The sequence below is a fragment of the Euprymna scolopes genome, chromosome 3 (assembly GCF_053919585.1).
Source record: "Euprymna scolopes isolate OS-2025 chromosome 3, ASM5391958v1, whole genome shotgun sequence".
In the NCBI taxonomy this organism is placed as follows: Eukaryota; Metazoa; Mollusca; class Cephalopoda; order Sepiida; family Sepiolidae; genus Euprymna; species Euprymna scolopes.
In genome coordinates, this window is record NC_136484.1 from 193878789 (window position 1) to 193895517 (window position 16729).

Genomic DNA, 16729 nt, shown 5'->3' on the forward strand with positions numbered 1-16729 from the left:
AGCCTCAGAATCATGATGTGCACTTCTGTAACCAATTTTTGCTAATACACTTATTAACTACTAGCAAAGATACCCGTGCTTCGCACGGAGCTTTGTTGCGCACTCGGGTACCAAAATCTGTGGGCACCTTTCCAGTAAGTTGATGTTGTAAGAGCAACGATTGCATAAGGTGATTAACATTTTAACTACCTCTTGTAGTGACTGAAATTCAATCAGGAACTTCACAAAACATTTTCATCAAAAAGGAAGGTTACTTGATGTTACATAGTAAATTTTTCATTGAAGTAATTTTCAACTCTTGCTTAAATTTTATCTTGCACATTCAATACTAAAAACTTACCACAATCAGATCATGTCAGTTTTTCCTCATATCCATTTCTCGAACTTTTCACTGAAGAGCCTCAGGGTAAACTACATTTCTGCTGCTTTGATTTGGAGCCAGAATGTAGAGTTTTTCTGAACTTCCTGTCCGGCTGATGGAGACGTAGAACATACCGTGACTGAAGCAGTCTGATGTCAAGTCTACGCCAATGGTGTTAAATGTCTGACCTTGACTTTTGTTTATGCTCATTGCAAAACACACCTTCACAGGAAATTGGAGTCTCTGGAATTTAAATGGAAGTTCTGAGTCCGATGGAACTAAGGGGATCCTTGGCAGTAGAATGGTTTCGCCTTTGTAGGGACCACAGGAAATGGTGGCCTCAAGTACATTGGTGTGCAATCTGGTGATAACACATCTGGTTCCGTTTGTTGTTTTTGGCGGTTCCAAGGATTGAAGAATCATGATTGGCGATCCAATTTTGAGATTTAAAATGTGTGGAGGCATTCCAGATATCTCCAAAGAGTTTAAAAACTCCACAGGGTAGTGAACAGCTTCATATTCATTAGTAGCCGAATCAACTGACTTGTATTGCTTTGTGTCTCCTGGAAATTCATCCATTATTGAATTGTTCAAATGATTCACATTGCTGTTTAATGGCGAAATAATAGCCCTCTCAGCAAGCCAATCCGGTGATTTTCCATTGTTTTGCAGGTCTGGGTACACTTTGTCTTTCAGTTGCTTCTGATTACCGACACATTTACCAAGCGCAGTTGGAATCTTAATTGTGTCAGGTGAAGAAGTGATAGGAAACTGACCATTACCGATTTGGAGAAGCAATTTTGAGAAGTCTGCTGCAGCTGTGTTATCAGAGATATAGGCTCTCATATTAGTAGTCAGTCTCTTCACTATAACGTGCCTCCAGAGATAGGATTGTTTCAAACTTGCATTGACAATGTTAGCCCTTGTGCCATTTTTAACCACTGGGAGGATTTGACGGAAATCACCGCAAAATAAGGTTGGAATGCCACCCATGGGATTCTTGTTTCCTGTGATGTCTTGCAGTGTTCGGTCAATTGCTTCATAAGCACTCTTGTGCGTCATTGGGGCTTCGTCTACAATGATTGCAGAGGTGTCTCTAATTACATTTGCCAAGGCTGAGTTACCAGTAATTTTGCAAACTGGCTGATCCATTCGATGAGTATCCAAGGGTACTTTAAAAGTGCTGTGAAGAGTGCGGCCACCTTGTAGTAGAGTAGCAGCAATGCCACTGAATGCTGTTGCAAGCACAATCTTTCTCATGGATCTAATCTTTGCAAGGATCAAATTGATTACAAAAGTCTTGCCCGTACCACCTGGAGCATCAAGAAACATCATGTTTTTGTTCATTTCACCTTGTGCTTCCAACATTGCCATGAATGAATTGTAAACTTCTCTTTGAGAATCGGTCAGTTTTTCTTGCATATTTTCTGCTTGTAGGGAAAGTTCTTCAAGATTATAAGTAACTTCACGTTGATACTCTCTCGCGAGTCTTTCATCTCTCCCTTGCGTTGGTGCAGGTAATCCATAGCTTGCCAATGGTTGACCGCACATAAGGAGAACTTTTTCTTCAATTAGACAAAGAGTTTTATTGTAGATGTCCTCATTAAAATCTGCTTCTGGATTGTTAACTTCTTGCCTGTATCTGTGAAGAATGTCTTCAGATATTACATCACGAAAAGCCATCCAGATCTCAAGAGGATTTCTTGGCTCACAGGCTGTTAAAATTATCACAAATAGGCTTCGCAAATTTGAAGGTGATTGAGTGGCACTTGCCTCTCCTACTGCTTGATGCAAGTGATGGTCATTTTCTAGAAGGCCTCGAGCAAGGCACGCTGCTCTGTATGTTTCAAACACCTGACCATTGTATGCTCGCAAATTTTGAAATGAAATTGGACCAGCAACCTCATTGAGCAACAGGCGTAAGAAATAACACTCCCATGCTTTTGGACTAATCGTGTAGATTCTCCCAATGCATGGTGCCTTCCATACATCATCATTTTCAGTACCTTCAACTTGTACCCCACGCATTCTTTTCATCCATTTCTTTGTCGATTTGTTCCAAGTGTAAAACTCAGGGACTTCTACGTATTTGAGACCCCTTGCAAAGTCATCCTCATGGCAGAGTTGAAAAAATGCTGTCAAAGTTGTGGCAGGCGGTGGACCTTGGCCTCGTTCCAGAGCAGTATCAGCTGAGAACATGACACGCTGCCCATTTTCAAGATGAACAGAAAGTTGTACAATTGGGGGGAAATGTTCATGGATGGGATGTTCCAATATCCTCCAGGCCGCCTCTGAACTGCCGACATACCTTGCATTCTGGAACTGCTGGATCTCATCCACAATGTGACTTTGTACTTGGCCTTGTTGGTTAGCTGCTCCATCAGTTCTTTGTAGTTCAAACACTGCTTGATCACATCCTTTATTCACGTATTTGAGGACATATTTGATGCTTTGGATCGAGCTGCAAATTTCTACGTTAATGTGAGCGTTGAACTGCTGAAGGAGGACCTTGTTGTACGGAACAATCCACTGGTTTGTTATTTCTTGATTAACATACCGACCATTTCTCTTCATCCTTATTGTACCAGTCTGGCCTCCATCTTCTGGTTTTCTTCGCCTGTACTTGGGGTAAGAGTCTTGGCCTTGCTCGGTACACTGAAGAAATTCTTTTGGGTATTTTTTGGAACATTTGTTGTCAATCATACATGGACAATTTGGATTAAATGGTCCACAAGGTCCATGCACCATATGTGCCATCACTTTAGCATGAAGATCAGGATCTTCCTCTTTGTCAGGGATCTCTGCAGATATGCAGAGATCCATTTTTTCTGGTAGAAGTTTGTCCTCTGGGGCCTGCCAGGTGAGGATGTGTGCATGCGGCAGTCCTCTTTTTTGATATTCAATACTGTACAGGAAAGCCCTCAGCCTGCCAAATCCTCCTGTTATATATTCGGGGGTGTCATAAAGGAGATTTTGTCAAGGAGATTCGTGTACGTGATCGTCTAGTTTCTAATCTTATTGTTCATGTCTTCGTGGGTGTGTGTTTGTGTACATGCATTTCTTAACATACCTTTATTCATGTGTCGTCGGTTGTTCCTCTGGTTTTCATTGTCTCTTGGAGGGGAGCTGGCCTGTTGGATGAAGAATTCACTCCAAGATGACAATTAAGGTTTTTATGTTTTTATTCACCTTCCAAAGGTCGACACAGAATGGAGGTGAACCTTGCTTGTTTGATGATACACGTCAGCGTCCTCCCCAGCCCAGGGGGGGGGGGACAGCTGAAAAGCCGTCTGTCTTATTCAACACCCGAAACCAAACTGCCAAGAAAGAATCAGCTAACCTCATCACATGATACCACGTCATCTGGTCAGCTGACCCTTCTTTTGCAAACGTGTCCACTGTCCACGTTATTCACCTCTCTCTCTCTCTCTCTCTCTCCCTCTCTCTTTCTCTATTCTCTAATAGAGACACACAGAGAGAAAATAGAAAGAGTAAGAAAGCCAGAGAGGGGGGGGGAGAGATGCTCTTTAACATTCCTCCACCCCTTTTTTATCAAAATGTATGGCAAGCCATACATTTTTAATAACTAACTAACTAAAAAAAAATAATTATGTCCGAAGTACATCTTTATTTTTTCACTTTCCGGACTCACCCCTTTTCCAAGAAAGATCAGGCACCAGTACTCTTCTACAACACTATCAACCCTTCTGCTGCTTCTCGAAAGTCCCTCCTCGACATTAACTTGCTTCCAAGTTAGACAAAGATACAGCTTTGCAGATATACATCTTGTCTAGGCGGTCGCATTGTTGGATATTTTCCACTGACTCTGCTCTTTATTTGGACCACTTGGCCAAACAAATGGAGACTCCATTTTCGATCACTTTTTCGAAATGGGGCCAGCATACCGCAATTACGACCAGAACGTCGGATGCTCCATGTTGGTGGTAGCTTTATCGCATGGGGACTCGAACCCCAGACTCTCAGATTAAAAGTCTGATGCTCTACCGACCCAACCATCCCACTCGCGTTCTCGACTTTCAGCATAGGCCTAAGTCCCAGTTTTTTTTTCCTTTACTGTAATGCCCTGACGTCTTTCTCTGAGTGGTCCTATTACTGGAGCTTTGTTCTATTCAATCTACTACTTCGGGACTTCACAAAGCTCTTCTACTAACTCCCTTGGTTGGTCTAAGTCAAGATACGCCTTCACACTGATTCACTCGGAGCCTGTTTGAGTTCCTGGAACCCGACAAGATACGGAATCATCACTCCCTAACTAATGCGCCATCGATTTCTAACTAAGTAGTTTTCCCTTTGTGATTTTTCCGCATTCCCAGCAAGTCCCAAGATTCCAACCCAGATATCCCTCACACATTCCTCTAAAAAAATAAAAAAATAATAAGGCTCTATCTTGTCCCTTACGTAATCTGCATCTTTCCCTTTCTTCTATCTCCCCGTGATTAGGCTTGGTACCGACTGTCCAGTCGCTCCGTACCCTGAGGAATTATCGCGACCTCGCACGCCAGACTTTTGTTGGACAAGACTTATTGCCGTTGCTTGGGCCTACGTGGCATCTTCCAACTCACTGGAACCACTAGTATTGTTTTAACAGGGTTCTCATTACTCTAAAATAGTATTTCCCCTGCCAAATTTTCTAATTTGTGACAATACCGTGGCTTATAAAAAAAAAAATAAAACAACAGAAAAAACTGCTTTCTACAGCCTAATCGCCTTGTAATTCTCATGAAAAAAAATGCAACTACGCGCTAAACGTCCCTAAAATATAATTAAACCAACCAAATCTATTCCAAAATAATTTAATTTAATAATACCAATTAAATTCACCCAGCATGGTTTTTTTTTAATTTTGGTACCTTTAATTCACAATATGGTAACATTTTATTTTCCTAAGTACTTGCATACATATTTCATTCATCTTCTCTTGAGCGATTCGTAACATAATGGCCACGTCAGCCATTGCACCCCCTCTGCCCCTTACACCATGTCAGAGGGCATTTCATTTGCTCCCTGAAGTTGATTACAACTAGATCCGCTCACGCTGGACAGAATACATTCCGTTCACTGCTATGTCAGAAAAAACTTTCTTTTTTTTTCCAAAGTCGGTAAGCGCAACCTGCCTTGAAGACACATAGCTTCACGGAAAACATCGGATTTCCACACATGAAGTACTCAAACTTGCTCCATGTTGATTCTACTCGAAATCAACAGAAATCACGATAAAAAAATAAAATTCGAATCATTTCCCGAGAATAATGAAATTAATAACTACCCATGTAATTCAACACCTCTCCAAAATTCTAACATGCTTGCCACAGAAATTAAATTCCATTCACGCCCCACTTTTTTCTTTCATTTCTTCATATAGTTTATTTAACCCTATATTTATCCTTTTTTTTTTTTTTTTTACCTTACTTATGTGGTCAAAACGTCACTCATGTCGAATAGAACATTTATTCTACTTTTCGAAAATTGAAATTAATACCGACTGAACCTTTGACTCTTCCGAAACTTTTTTTTTTTTTTTTAAATCATTTATTACACTGTTTAAATCTTATTTCTTTCTCCCTATTTTATTATTACTATTTAATTAATTAAAAACACATTTTTGCTTTTATTAATCCTTCTTTCCATAGACCCCACAAGCAAGATTCCACCTCCCCATTCTGCGAAAAAAAAATACATGTCACAGAGTAAGAAAATCCTGCACAATACCATTTTAGAACACATCAATTACATAAAGAAAATAAATGAAAAAAAATACAAAAATATCCTATAAGCATTCAGAAAGTCCCATCTTAGCAATAAATAAAATCCAAACAACAAAATTTTGTCCACGTCAGCAAAAAAAATTTCCTACGAAAAAAATCGCACAATCAGCGAAAAAGAAAAAAAAATCATTTTACAGGACATGATCATTGTCTTTTCATCAACAGTTCATATTGTTTTTTCACTAAAAGCACATGAAGTTTCGCAGTTCAAAATTGCAACAAAAATTATTATTAACAACAAACCTTTCGTGATTGACATGTTTTTTTTTTTTAGTAAGGTGACAGGCTCATTTCTGACACACACGTTGTAGCTAACAAGTCATATGTTCTATTTTCTTTTTCTTTTTCTTTCTTTCTGTCCTTCTGTTTTACACTTGCTGTTTAATTCAAAATTAACAATATTTTATCAGTTTGTCTTTCGTTATAGCTGTTTTTTTTTCCAAGTTATTCTACTGTTTTTCTCACAGAATTTTTTTTTCTTTTCTTTTCTTTTTTTTCTCTTTACTATTATTTTTCCTTATTACTTAGTGTTTTAACGGACCATCGTTGTGTGTGTGTTGATTTGTATTTCTTTTTTTTTTCTAATAATGTTCTTTCTCTTTTTTTTTTCTTCCAGACATTTTATTGTGTTGTATAGTTTTTTTTTTTTTTTTTTTTCTTGTCTTAAAATCTCCTTTCCCTTTTAAGGACCTGTTTCCACGTCGTATTTCTTAAACACAGGTTCGACTTCACATCGATGATGTGAACTTAGTCACGAGCACCAAAACGAATATGTTATATATTCGGGGGTGTCATAAAGGAGATTTTGTCAAGGAGATTCGTGTACGTGATCGTCTAGTTTCTAATCTTATTGTTCATGTCTTCGTGGGTGTGTGTTTGTGTACATGCATTTCTTAACATACCTTTATTCATGTGTCGTCGGTTGTTCCTCTGGTTTTCATTGTCTCTTGGAGGGGAGCTGGCCTGTTGGATGAAGAATTCACTCCAAGATGACAATTAAGGTTTTTATGTTTTTATTCACCTTCCAAAGGTCGACACAGAATGGAGGTGAACCTTGCTTGTTTGATGATACACGTCAGCGTCCTCCCCAGCCCAGGGGGGGGGACAGCTGAAAAGCCGTCTGTCTTATTCAACACCCGAAACCAAACTGCCAAGAAAGAATCAGCTAACCTCATCACATGATACCACGTCATCTGGTCAGCTGACCCTTCTTTTGCAAACGTGTCCACTGTCCACGTTATTCACCTCTCTCTCTCTCTCCCTCTCCCTCTCTCTTTCTCTATTCTCTAATAGAGACACACAGAGAGAAAATAGAAAGAGTAAGAAAGCCAGAGAGGGGGGGAGAGATGCTCTTTAACACTCCCTTTTTAATAAATTCAAGTAACTTTTTTAGCTTCTGCCTGAAAACCCTGGCAACAATATCTGGACGATCCTGAGGGTCTTGCCCTTGAAGACAATTTTCTGTAATTTCTGTCCACTTTGGATTTGTTGTGAACGTGATGAAGAGGTCGGCTCGGCCCATTCGCCGAACATATGCCATGGCATCACTTTGACGCTCAAACATGTATCGAGGGCCTCCTGTATAAGTTGCCGGAAGTTCTGGATTCCCATCCTCCCTAAGAATTGAATCTCTCAAGTTGCTATAATTGTCAGCTCTCAGGGTCTGTTGCTCACGCCTCAGGAACTGTAAACGTTCTGTTTCAATCTTGCAGTACACATCCACCAGCCATTGTTGAAATAGCCTTCGGTACCAGAGAAAATAGTTTCCAGGCCGAGTCATTAAATGGTACAAATAAAATTGCTGTTGGGTAACTTTTCGCCCATTGGATGCCTTCATGTAGATGTTGTAAGATGGAGAACCATAGGGGTACATTAACGGGTACATTAAAGTATCGTAGAGGGGATGTAGTTCGGAGATCCATTTTAATGTATCATTTCTAAAATGCAAGACAATATCCCGGTTAGCTGTTGGTTCATTCTCCATTAATATTCCAATCTCATACGTTGTTGTTGGAGCATTGAATCGCCGTGGATGCTCTTCTTGCGGCCTTCGGTCTTCCCTTATGACAACTTTATGTTCTACCAAGTGTTCTTCTTCAATCCTCTCCTTTGTTGTTTTCAGCTGACAAATAAAGCTGTTGTTCTCATGTAAAAATTCAGTCAGACTTTGGAGAATGTCTCTATTGAGTCTACTGTCACGTCCCCGATTATGTAGTTCCTCTTCCAGACTATCCAAGAAGTAGACTTGAATAAACTTTGCTGTTTCATCTTCAGGTGGTAAAAGACTCCCAATCTGGTGGCAAACCTGGCCTCGAATTCTAAAAGAAGGATTCCACCCATGTACTGCCGCAATTTTGTGACCAAATGATGTCATTGCAAAACAATTGTTATAACAGCGTAGATTTTGCAGAAAATCTTTAGAGATGGGACCATTACCGGAGAGCAAATCTTGAAGCAACTGAGGCAGTGGTGGAAAGCTATCAAGCACAACTTTGCCAGAAGAACAACAACAACCAGGGGTTTCTCCTTTAAATTTTACAGCTGAGCAATGTTGACATACTTTGTCCATTTTTCCTATATCAGCTGTAGTGAGAGAGTCATTTTTGTTGTAGAGCAATCCTTTTCTATTGCAGTGTTCTATTTCATGGTGTCTCAAAGCAGTCATTCGTTGTCTAGCTGCCTCGTTTTCTGTCAATTGCTGGGGCAAAGTCATACTCTCTCTCCATGCAGCCTCTCGTTGTTGCCCTTGGTATAGGCGAAAGCTTCGTTGGGTTTCCGATTCATTCTGATGTCGTTGAGCCACTCTCAACTGACCTTGTGTACGTCTACTTACCTCATATAATTCATTCGATCGTAATATTGCTTCTCTTTCCAGTGCATATCTTTGCCTTTCTTGAATTTCATCTTGTGATGAATTTAACCGCCTTACAGCATGTCTAGTTCTGTCAGCTTCACGTTGGGTTTCTCTTTCTAAATCTGACAGTCTTGCTCTCCTTTCTCTTTGACGTATCCTTCTAGACGTTCTAGACGTCTTTCTCTATCTGAATTGTTTTCATTGGAGCGAATTGCAGCAACTCTTAGTCTATTAGCTTCCAATCTTTCCATTCTTTCTTCCTCACTTTCGTTTCTACTTCGTTTGGGTGGCATAATTTCGGTTTTAAACGGAATTGTTTAACGATATTAATGATTGTAAATTAATTAAGCGTAAAGGAAATGTATACTAACTGAAATGGACGAACTATAAATAATATTTCTGAATAGTACAATTATAAACAATTATATTGTACTTATTTACTATGCCTCCCCAGGGGACAGAGTTAGACACCAGGGTCGTTTTTTAACGTGGAGAAAAGGTACAAAAATAAAAATTGTCTCAGTCGTGAAGGATTTCTCCTCCACCGAAAGAGAACAAGAAAATGAAGTGCAGCATCTGAAGAACAGATACTACACTTTGATCTTGACCAAAAGGAATGAATAAAAGCGACCTACGTGTGACTCATTACTTCCGGGTGTAAACGTCACAGTCTAAAAGTAATAATTAAAAAAAAAAGTAAATGTAAAATAAATGTAATACCAACTTAGGTTAACTAAGTAAACAGTACAATTAAAACAGTTCTATTAAAACAAATAATTACTAAGATCTAGGTAATTGTTAGTCTCATTGTTATGGTTTTAAAGAAAAAAATGTGTAAAAAAAGTTCTGCTTTTGTGAGTACGTGTATTTCTTTTAAATTACATAACCTTTTTATTTGATTAATTATATCTCTTTTAAATTTATATATTTTGTTAGTAAACTGGAAGAAATTCAGTTGAATAAAACCTTGTTCGTGTTCTTTACGTTAAACTCATATTTTTATAAAAGGTTCATCCGATTTAAAGAAAGCGCTAAGTTTAAATAAGACTGGAAATAACTAATTCAATATATAAATAGAAAAATGAAATAAATATAAGCTTTAAGTCTTAAGATAGTAATAATCAAAATGTAATAAATTATTTGTAGTTCAAATCTATGATAAGACAGGCTTTCGAAATAGGCTCGACCAGAAAGATTAAATTGGAACGAAATTATAATCTCCGTGCCATTTTCAAAACAACCCCACAAAAGTAACGATATCCTGCAGTTGGTTAAATGACAATGGTTGTAAGAAAAATGTAAAAGAAAATGCGCTTATCTGTTTATTTTGACCTGTTTTATTTAATTAAAAAAAAATTGGCTATAACTGGAAGAGAGCGTTATGTTTTGGGGGTTGTTTAAAAAATAGAATGGAAATAAAGTTAGTTCCGTTTTAATTGTCTTTAATTGCGGCAAGCGCTAACAAAATCGAAAAATCACTGTTTACATTCGAAATGTTAACTTTTATAGGTTTACAGGTTTGCTGACAAGGCTGGGGGTGTTTAATACAATTATTTTACTAAATTGATTTTTTTCATTTAAAAATAAAATTATTTCTTTTTTAATAAAGTTTTATTTTAAAATATTTGTTTTTGTTTATTTATATAAAATTACGATAGTTGAATTGTATTCTTTCAATTATATTGGCAAGTAAAATATAAAAGATTAAAACGGAACGAAATTGAAATTTCCATTACATTTTCAATACAATCCCAAAACATAAAGCTTTCCTCGCCAATGAATTGTTTTGATAATATACGTAAAGTGAAATAAATCGAATATAAAATTAAATGAAAATATATTAAATAATTAAATGTTAAATAGATTTTGTAAATAGTACAGTTGAAATGATTAGAATATTTCCAATATGTAATAAGGTCGAGGTAATTAGTTAAAGAGATTTAATATAATGTGATATGCAAATGAGCATAAGTCATTCGATATGGGGGTGGTTTGTAGACTAGTATATAAAGAAATTAGGCATTGATTCTTATGTCTCCTATAACAGAAACATCCTAAAATGGGTTCTAATGTTTCTCTACCAGGAGAGATCTACCCTCTTACCTCCTTTATATTTCGTTGATGATGGAGAGCTGTACACACAGACAGAAACACACGAACCCTATTACTTTATAAAAATATAGATATCACTGAGTTTTTATTATTGATTATAATTGATCTGCCAAGCTACAACAAAAACATTTGAAAAAAGAAAATGCTAACGTCCAGCAGGATTTGAACATGTGCACCAAAGAAACCAACTTTTTATTTTTTGTTTTCAAATCATAACTGATTAGATTTTCTATTGATTTATTCAAGAGACGTTTTATATATGAAAAAAATGTCTTCTATAATTTTCACCCAATTTCTTTTTTAACTGAAATTGTACTTTTAAGCATACTTTTTTATAATGTTGTACTTTTTGAAACGAAAACTTTTTTGTTTTTTCTTTCAGTTCATCTTGTTGATTTAGAACAAACCGATTTACGTGTGATACATTTTTGGGAAGCAGTGAAGAATTTCTCAAATGAAGATCGAAGCCGCTTATTGAGATTTGTCACTGGACGTCGACGCTTACCAGCACCTCTCTATTTGTCATCAGCTAAACCGTAAGTAGATACAACACCTTCCTAATCCAGATTGTAGAGTCGTTAACACACTTAAGTTAATGCTTAACTGAGACTCTTGAAATTTTAAAAGCTCTGATTCTGACTTTGGCCTAAAATCTTTCTTTCATTAGTAATCTATATTATATTTCTCTTTGGCTGTCTGTTTGTCTGTTCCACATTTCTCAGATCCTAGAGTGGCCTCTATGCCTTGATAAGTGGTAAACCTTAAGTAAAAAAAAAAATGTTCAAGGGAACAAACAAGAAACAGTATAGAATGTTTTCTGGCATCTATAAACCTCTAAATTGCAGGTGTAGGAATTTGTTGATTGGCAGGTTAATCAGGAGTATGTATGTCAAGGCGACACAAGTGCTATGAGTTTGTCAAAACACATTTCATTAAAGTACTTGTAAAACAGATGCACAGGGATGCAACATTGTGGCATTGGAACAAAGGTTAGAGCGTTGTTGATAGTGTGGAACCAATCAGACTGGATACTTTTTTTTTTTTTTTAGACCTTGTCTAAGAGAGAAAAAAAAAATAAGGCTAATTTGAATCAAATAGTCAAATTTAGGTCAAATTTTTTAAATCGGACTGACTGAAATTTATATGCGAGATATATTTCATAAAAAGAAAGTAAAAAAAAAAAATGCTTAAAAATTTGATGCAACTCTTTAAATGTATTCATTGGGAAACGTTTAAAGAATTTAACACTCATTTGTGTTCCAGTAATTTAATTTTAAAATAAAAAATTGTTTTTTGTTTTAATTCAACTTTAACGATTTTATTTTATTTTTGTAAAAAATTTTCTGCCTGAAATTATTTTTAATTGAGATTTCATTTCAATAGTTGTTTTTTTTTTTTGTCCTTTTTAGGGAAGCTGATAACGCATTGCCTGAATCATCAACCTGTGGGAACATGTTATTCATGCCGAAATATTCGAGGTAGAAACATTTTATCTTTATTTATTTTTTCCAAATTTGTGGTAGTTGGTGGGCATAATTTTCAAGTGTTTGGAATTTGCATATAGAAGTCGATTAGTCAAGGCTGAATGCCTACTGGAGAGAACTTAAGTGCCTACTAGACACTGTCCTTGAGTGTCTAACGTCTCTCTGTACAAAGGTTTGTCAGGACAACCTGGTATGAGTCAACCGTAACTAAATATTCAAAATAACATGAAATTCACAGCCCAAATAAAATCTGCACAATATGTGTGCCCTACACTGGCTTATGCAAGGATTAGTGCTTAGTGCACCTTCTCTACATGATGTTGGCTAGAATAACAACACTTAGCTGGATACTCCACCAGACTAGAGGTATTCTTTTTCTGCAATCCATTAATACCAAGAGACGAAAAGAAAGATATTTTACAAGATAGTTAACTGATCAATAAATGAGATGAAAAATAATATGAAAAGAAAGATATTTTACAAGATAGTTAACTGATCAATAAATGAGATGAAAAATAATATGAAAAGAAAGATATTTTACAAGATAGTTAACTGATCAATAAATGAGATGAAAAATAATATGAAAAGAAAGATATTTTACAAGATAGTTAACTGATCAATAAATGAGATGAAAAATAATATTCCTTAATATTTTATTGAACTCGACGTTTGAGAGATAAGAAATGTAAAAGATTCTAATCGCATATAAAGATTACGTGTTTTAATCCGCAAGAAGGGGTCCCTTGAGTTTTTTGAGAATTTCAACTTTTTTTTTTTTTCAACTGAAGTAAAAAAAAAAAAAAAGTATTATTTGCTTTTTGTAGAAAAGATTGTGGCACAACATTATGTGTGACACAACATTATGTGTGACACAACATTATGTGTGACACAACATTATGTGTGACACAACATTATTTGTGACACAACATTATGTGTGACACAACATTATGTGTGAGGTTTTGAAAGTCAGCTACTAGAAGTGCATTTGACCTACAAAAAATGTACAGCGTTGTGAATTTGATTTACTCATTGAAGGCACAAGGCCATATTATTTGAGCATTATGCATCAAACGTATTCAAGGAAGTCACCGTGTTGTTATGAATTTCAGAATCTAACATCTGAGGGTTTTATTCATCTGGATATAAGATCAGTGAAAACGGTTGGTTTAATTGGAGTATTTTAATCAGTTGTTTGAAAAATTTAATCGACTATTCTTTTCTTCTGAAATTGTAATTTAAACTTTGAATGACTTTATAATAAATGGCATGCATCAGTTGTGGTGACTCGTATTTCCTTTTGCAGCCAACAATTCAGAACATTGTTTACAACTATTTCAATTCAACAAAAATGATATTTTGTCCCTCGATACATGACACCCAATGGATGTAACGTAGATCAACCACTTTGTCAAATCGGCTTAGTACACTGCAGCAGGTGACCAAAGACACAAACATCCGAAGGCAACGTTTTGGTTTCCATATTTTAGATGTGCAAAGTACTTTGTTCATTGATTACTGCGAGAAAAGAACCGTCAACACCAAATATTCGATAATGTATGCGTTTGAAGAAATCACCAAAAAATGATTATAAACGAAGAAAAGTGTTATTTCACATTATTATATTTGACATTATTATATTTGACATTATTATATTTGACATTATTATATTTCATCAAAATAATGCACCATGTCACATGTCGCAGCATGTAATACTTTGAATTGCTTCCGACTTTAAAAGAATGCCTTAAGCAAGAAAAAAAAAAGAAGGTATAAATATTGAGGCCAAAAACAAATTATTCTGCAATAAAAAAAGGTATAAATATTGAGGCCAAAAACAAATTATTCTACAAAAAAAAAGAAGGTATAAATATTGAGGCCAAAAACAAATTATTCTACAAAAAAAAAAAGAAGGCATAAATATTAAGGCCAAAAACAAATTTTTCTATAAAAAAAAAAAAAAAGAAGGTATAAATATTGAGGCCAAAAACAAATTATTCTGCAAAAAAAAAAAAGAAGGTATAAATATTGAGGCCAAAAACAAATTATTCTATAAAAAAAAAAGAAGGTATAAATATTGAGGCCAAAAACATTATTCTGCAAAAAAAAAAAAGAAGGTATAAATATTGAGGCCAAAAACAAATTATTCTACAAAAGAAAAAGAAGGTATAAATATTGAGGCCAAAAACAAATTATTCTATAAAAAAAAAAAGAAGGTATAAATATTGAGGCCAAAAACAAATTATTCTAAAAAAAAAAAAGAAAGGCATAAATATTGAGACCAAAAACAAATTATTCTATAAAAAAAAAGAAGGTATAAATATTGAGGCCAAAAACAAATTATTCTACAAAAGAAAAAGAAGGTATAAATATTGAGGCCAAAAACAAATAATTCTACAAAAAAAAAAGAAGGTATAAATATTGAGGCCAAAAACAAATTATTCTATAAAAAAAAAAAGAAGGTATAAATATTGAGGCCAAAAACAAATTATTCTAAAAAAAAAAAAGAAAGGCATAAATATTGAGACCAAAAACAAATTATTCTAAAAAAAAGATATTGAACTGCAAAGTGTTGGAATCTATGTATCTTTATTATTAGGAGACTAAATTGCTGAATGAAGTATTTTGTCTGAAAGTTGTTTTATTGTTTACAGCTCGATAATTTTTGAATGATGTTGACAAAAAATATTTACTTGATTCTGAATATTCGTGTTTGATTGTATGACAATGCAACAACAAATCTGCATGTTTTTTTTAAATTTTATTTTTTATCATTTTTAATAAAAATGATAAAAATAAAATAAAGTTTATTTTATTTTTATCATTTTTAAATGTATTTATTTTATTTTATTTTTTATCATTTTTATTATCATTTTTATTTTATTTTTTATCATTTTTATTTTATTTTATTTTTTTATTGTATGATCATTTTTGTTTTATTTTTATTAATTTATTTTTATTTTACTTTATTAATTTATTTTATTTTACTTTTTATTTTTATTTTATTTTTTATTTCACCTTATTTTTTATTTTATTTTATTTTTATTTTATTTTTTATTTTATTTCTTTATTTTTTATTTTATTTCATTTCATTTTTATTGTATTTTTTATTATTTTAATTTATTTTTTATTTTTTTATTTTATTTTTTATTTTATTTTTATTAGATCAATGATTTTGCTGCTGGCATTATATTTCTTGATGCATTATTTTCATAATTTTCTGTTATTTCAGTGCAAAACTTGCTGCAGAGAAGCTACAATATGCTGCCTACAACTGTATCGCCATCGACACCGACGTCAGTCCGTGGGATGATTAGTTTGTTACTCAACTGCCCCATCCCTATTTCTAATCCACAGACAACTAACAAATTCTTACTGCTGCCATTTCTGCCCCTCATCTCCAATTTCTTTGCTTTCTATCTCTATCTTGTCCCCAGGGTGCATGTTGCTGAAACGACCCCCGCCCCTCTGTATCCACGTTGCTGAAACGACCCCCGCCCCTCTGTATCCACGTTGCTGAAACGACCCCCGCCCCTCTGTATCCACGTTGCTGAAACGACCCCCGCCCCTCTGTATCCACGTTGCTGTAACGACCCCCGCCCCTCTGTATCCACGTTGCTGAAACGACCCCCGCCCCTCTGTATCCACGTTGCTGAAACGACCCCCGCCTCTCTGTATCCACGTTGCTGAAACGACCCCCGCTCCTCTGTATCCACTCACAACAAATCATTTTTAGATTTCCATTTTTCTGGCTGTGATTAATGTTGGCTCCTCTCTCCTCATTTTCTCCTCTCCTCCTTCTCTTTTTTCTCTTCTTTCCCTTTCTTCTTTCCCTTTCTCTCTCCCTTCTCCCTCTCTCTTCAACTTCCCTTCCCAACTGTTCAAAATGAAAGATGAGTTCAGTTTTTTAAATTTCTTTTTTTTTTTTTTGTCAGTTTATACAATATTTAAAAAAAAAATAAAAATTTTCTTTACTCCCCCTCCCCCTCCTCCCATGTTATTTAAAAAAAACAAAAAAAAAAACAACTTTGGCGATTTACCTTATTTGCAACTAAATTTTAAAAAAAATCAAACAAAAGAAAGCATCTTGGTTGCATCTGAAGCCATGTCGTTATGAATTTTGTTGCTTGGCATT

The 16729-nt window shown here is 35.2% G+C and overlaps 1 protein-coding gene across 2 annotated transcripts in view; it reads left to right on the top strand.

Moving 5' to 3' along the window:
• LOC145260444 (E3 ubiquitin-protein ligase HECTD3-like) overlaps positions 1 to 16729 on the top strand; it is a 140079-nt gene that overhangs the window by 123279 nt on the left and 71 nt on the right. For both annotated transcript variants that reach the window (XM_080118502.1, XM_080118493.1), the window contains exons 16-18: positions 11496 to 11649; positions 12523 to 12591; positions 15827 to 16729. The exon at positions 15827 to 16729 is cut by the window's right edge and continues 71 nt beyond it. In XM_080118502.1, the coding sequence (XP_079974628.1) occupies positions 11496 to 11649; positions 12523 to 12591; positions 15827 to 15911 (308 nt within the window). In that variant the 3' untranslated portion in view covers positions 15912 to 16729. The remainder of the gene's footprint in view (positions 1 to 11495; positions 11650 to 12522; positions 12592 to 15826) is intronic.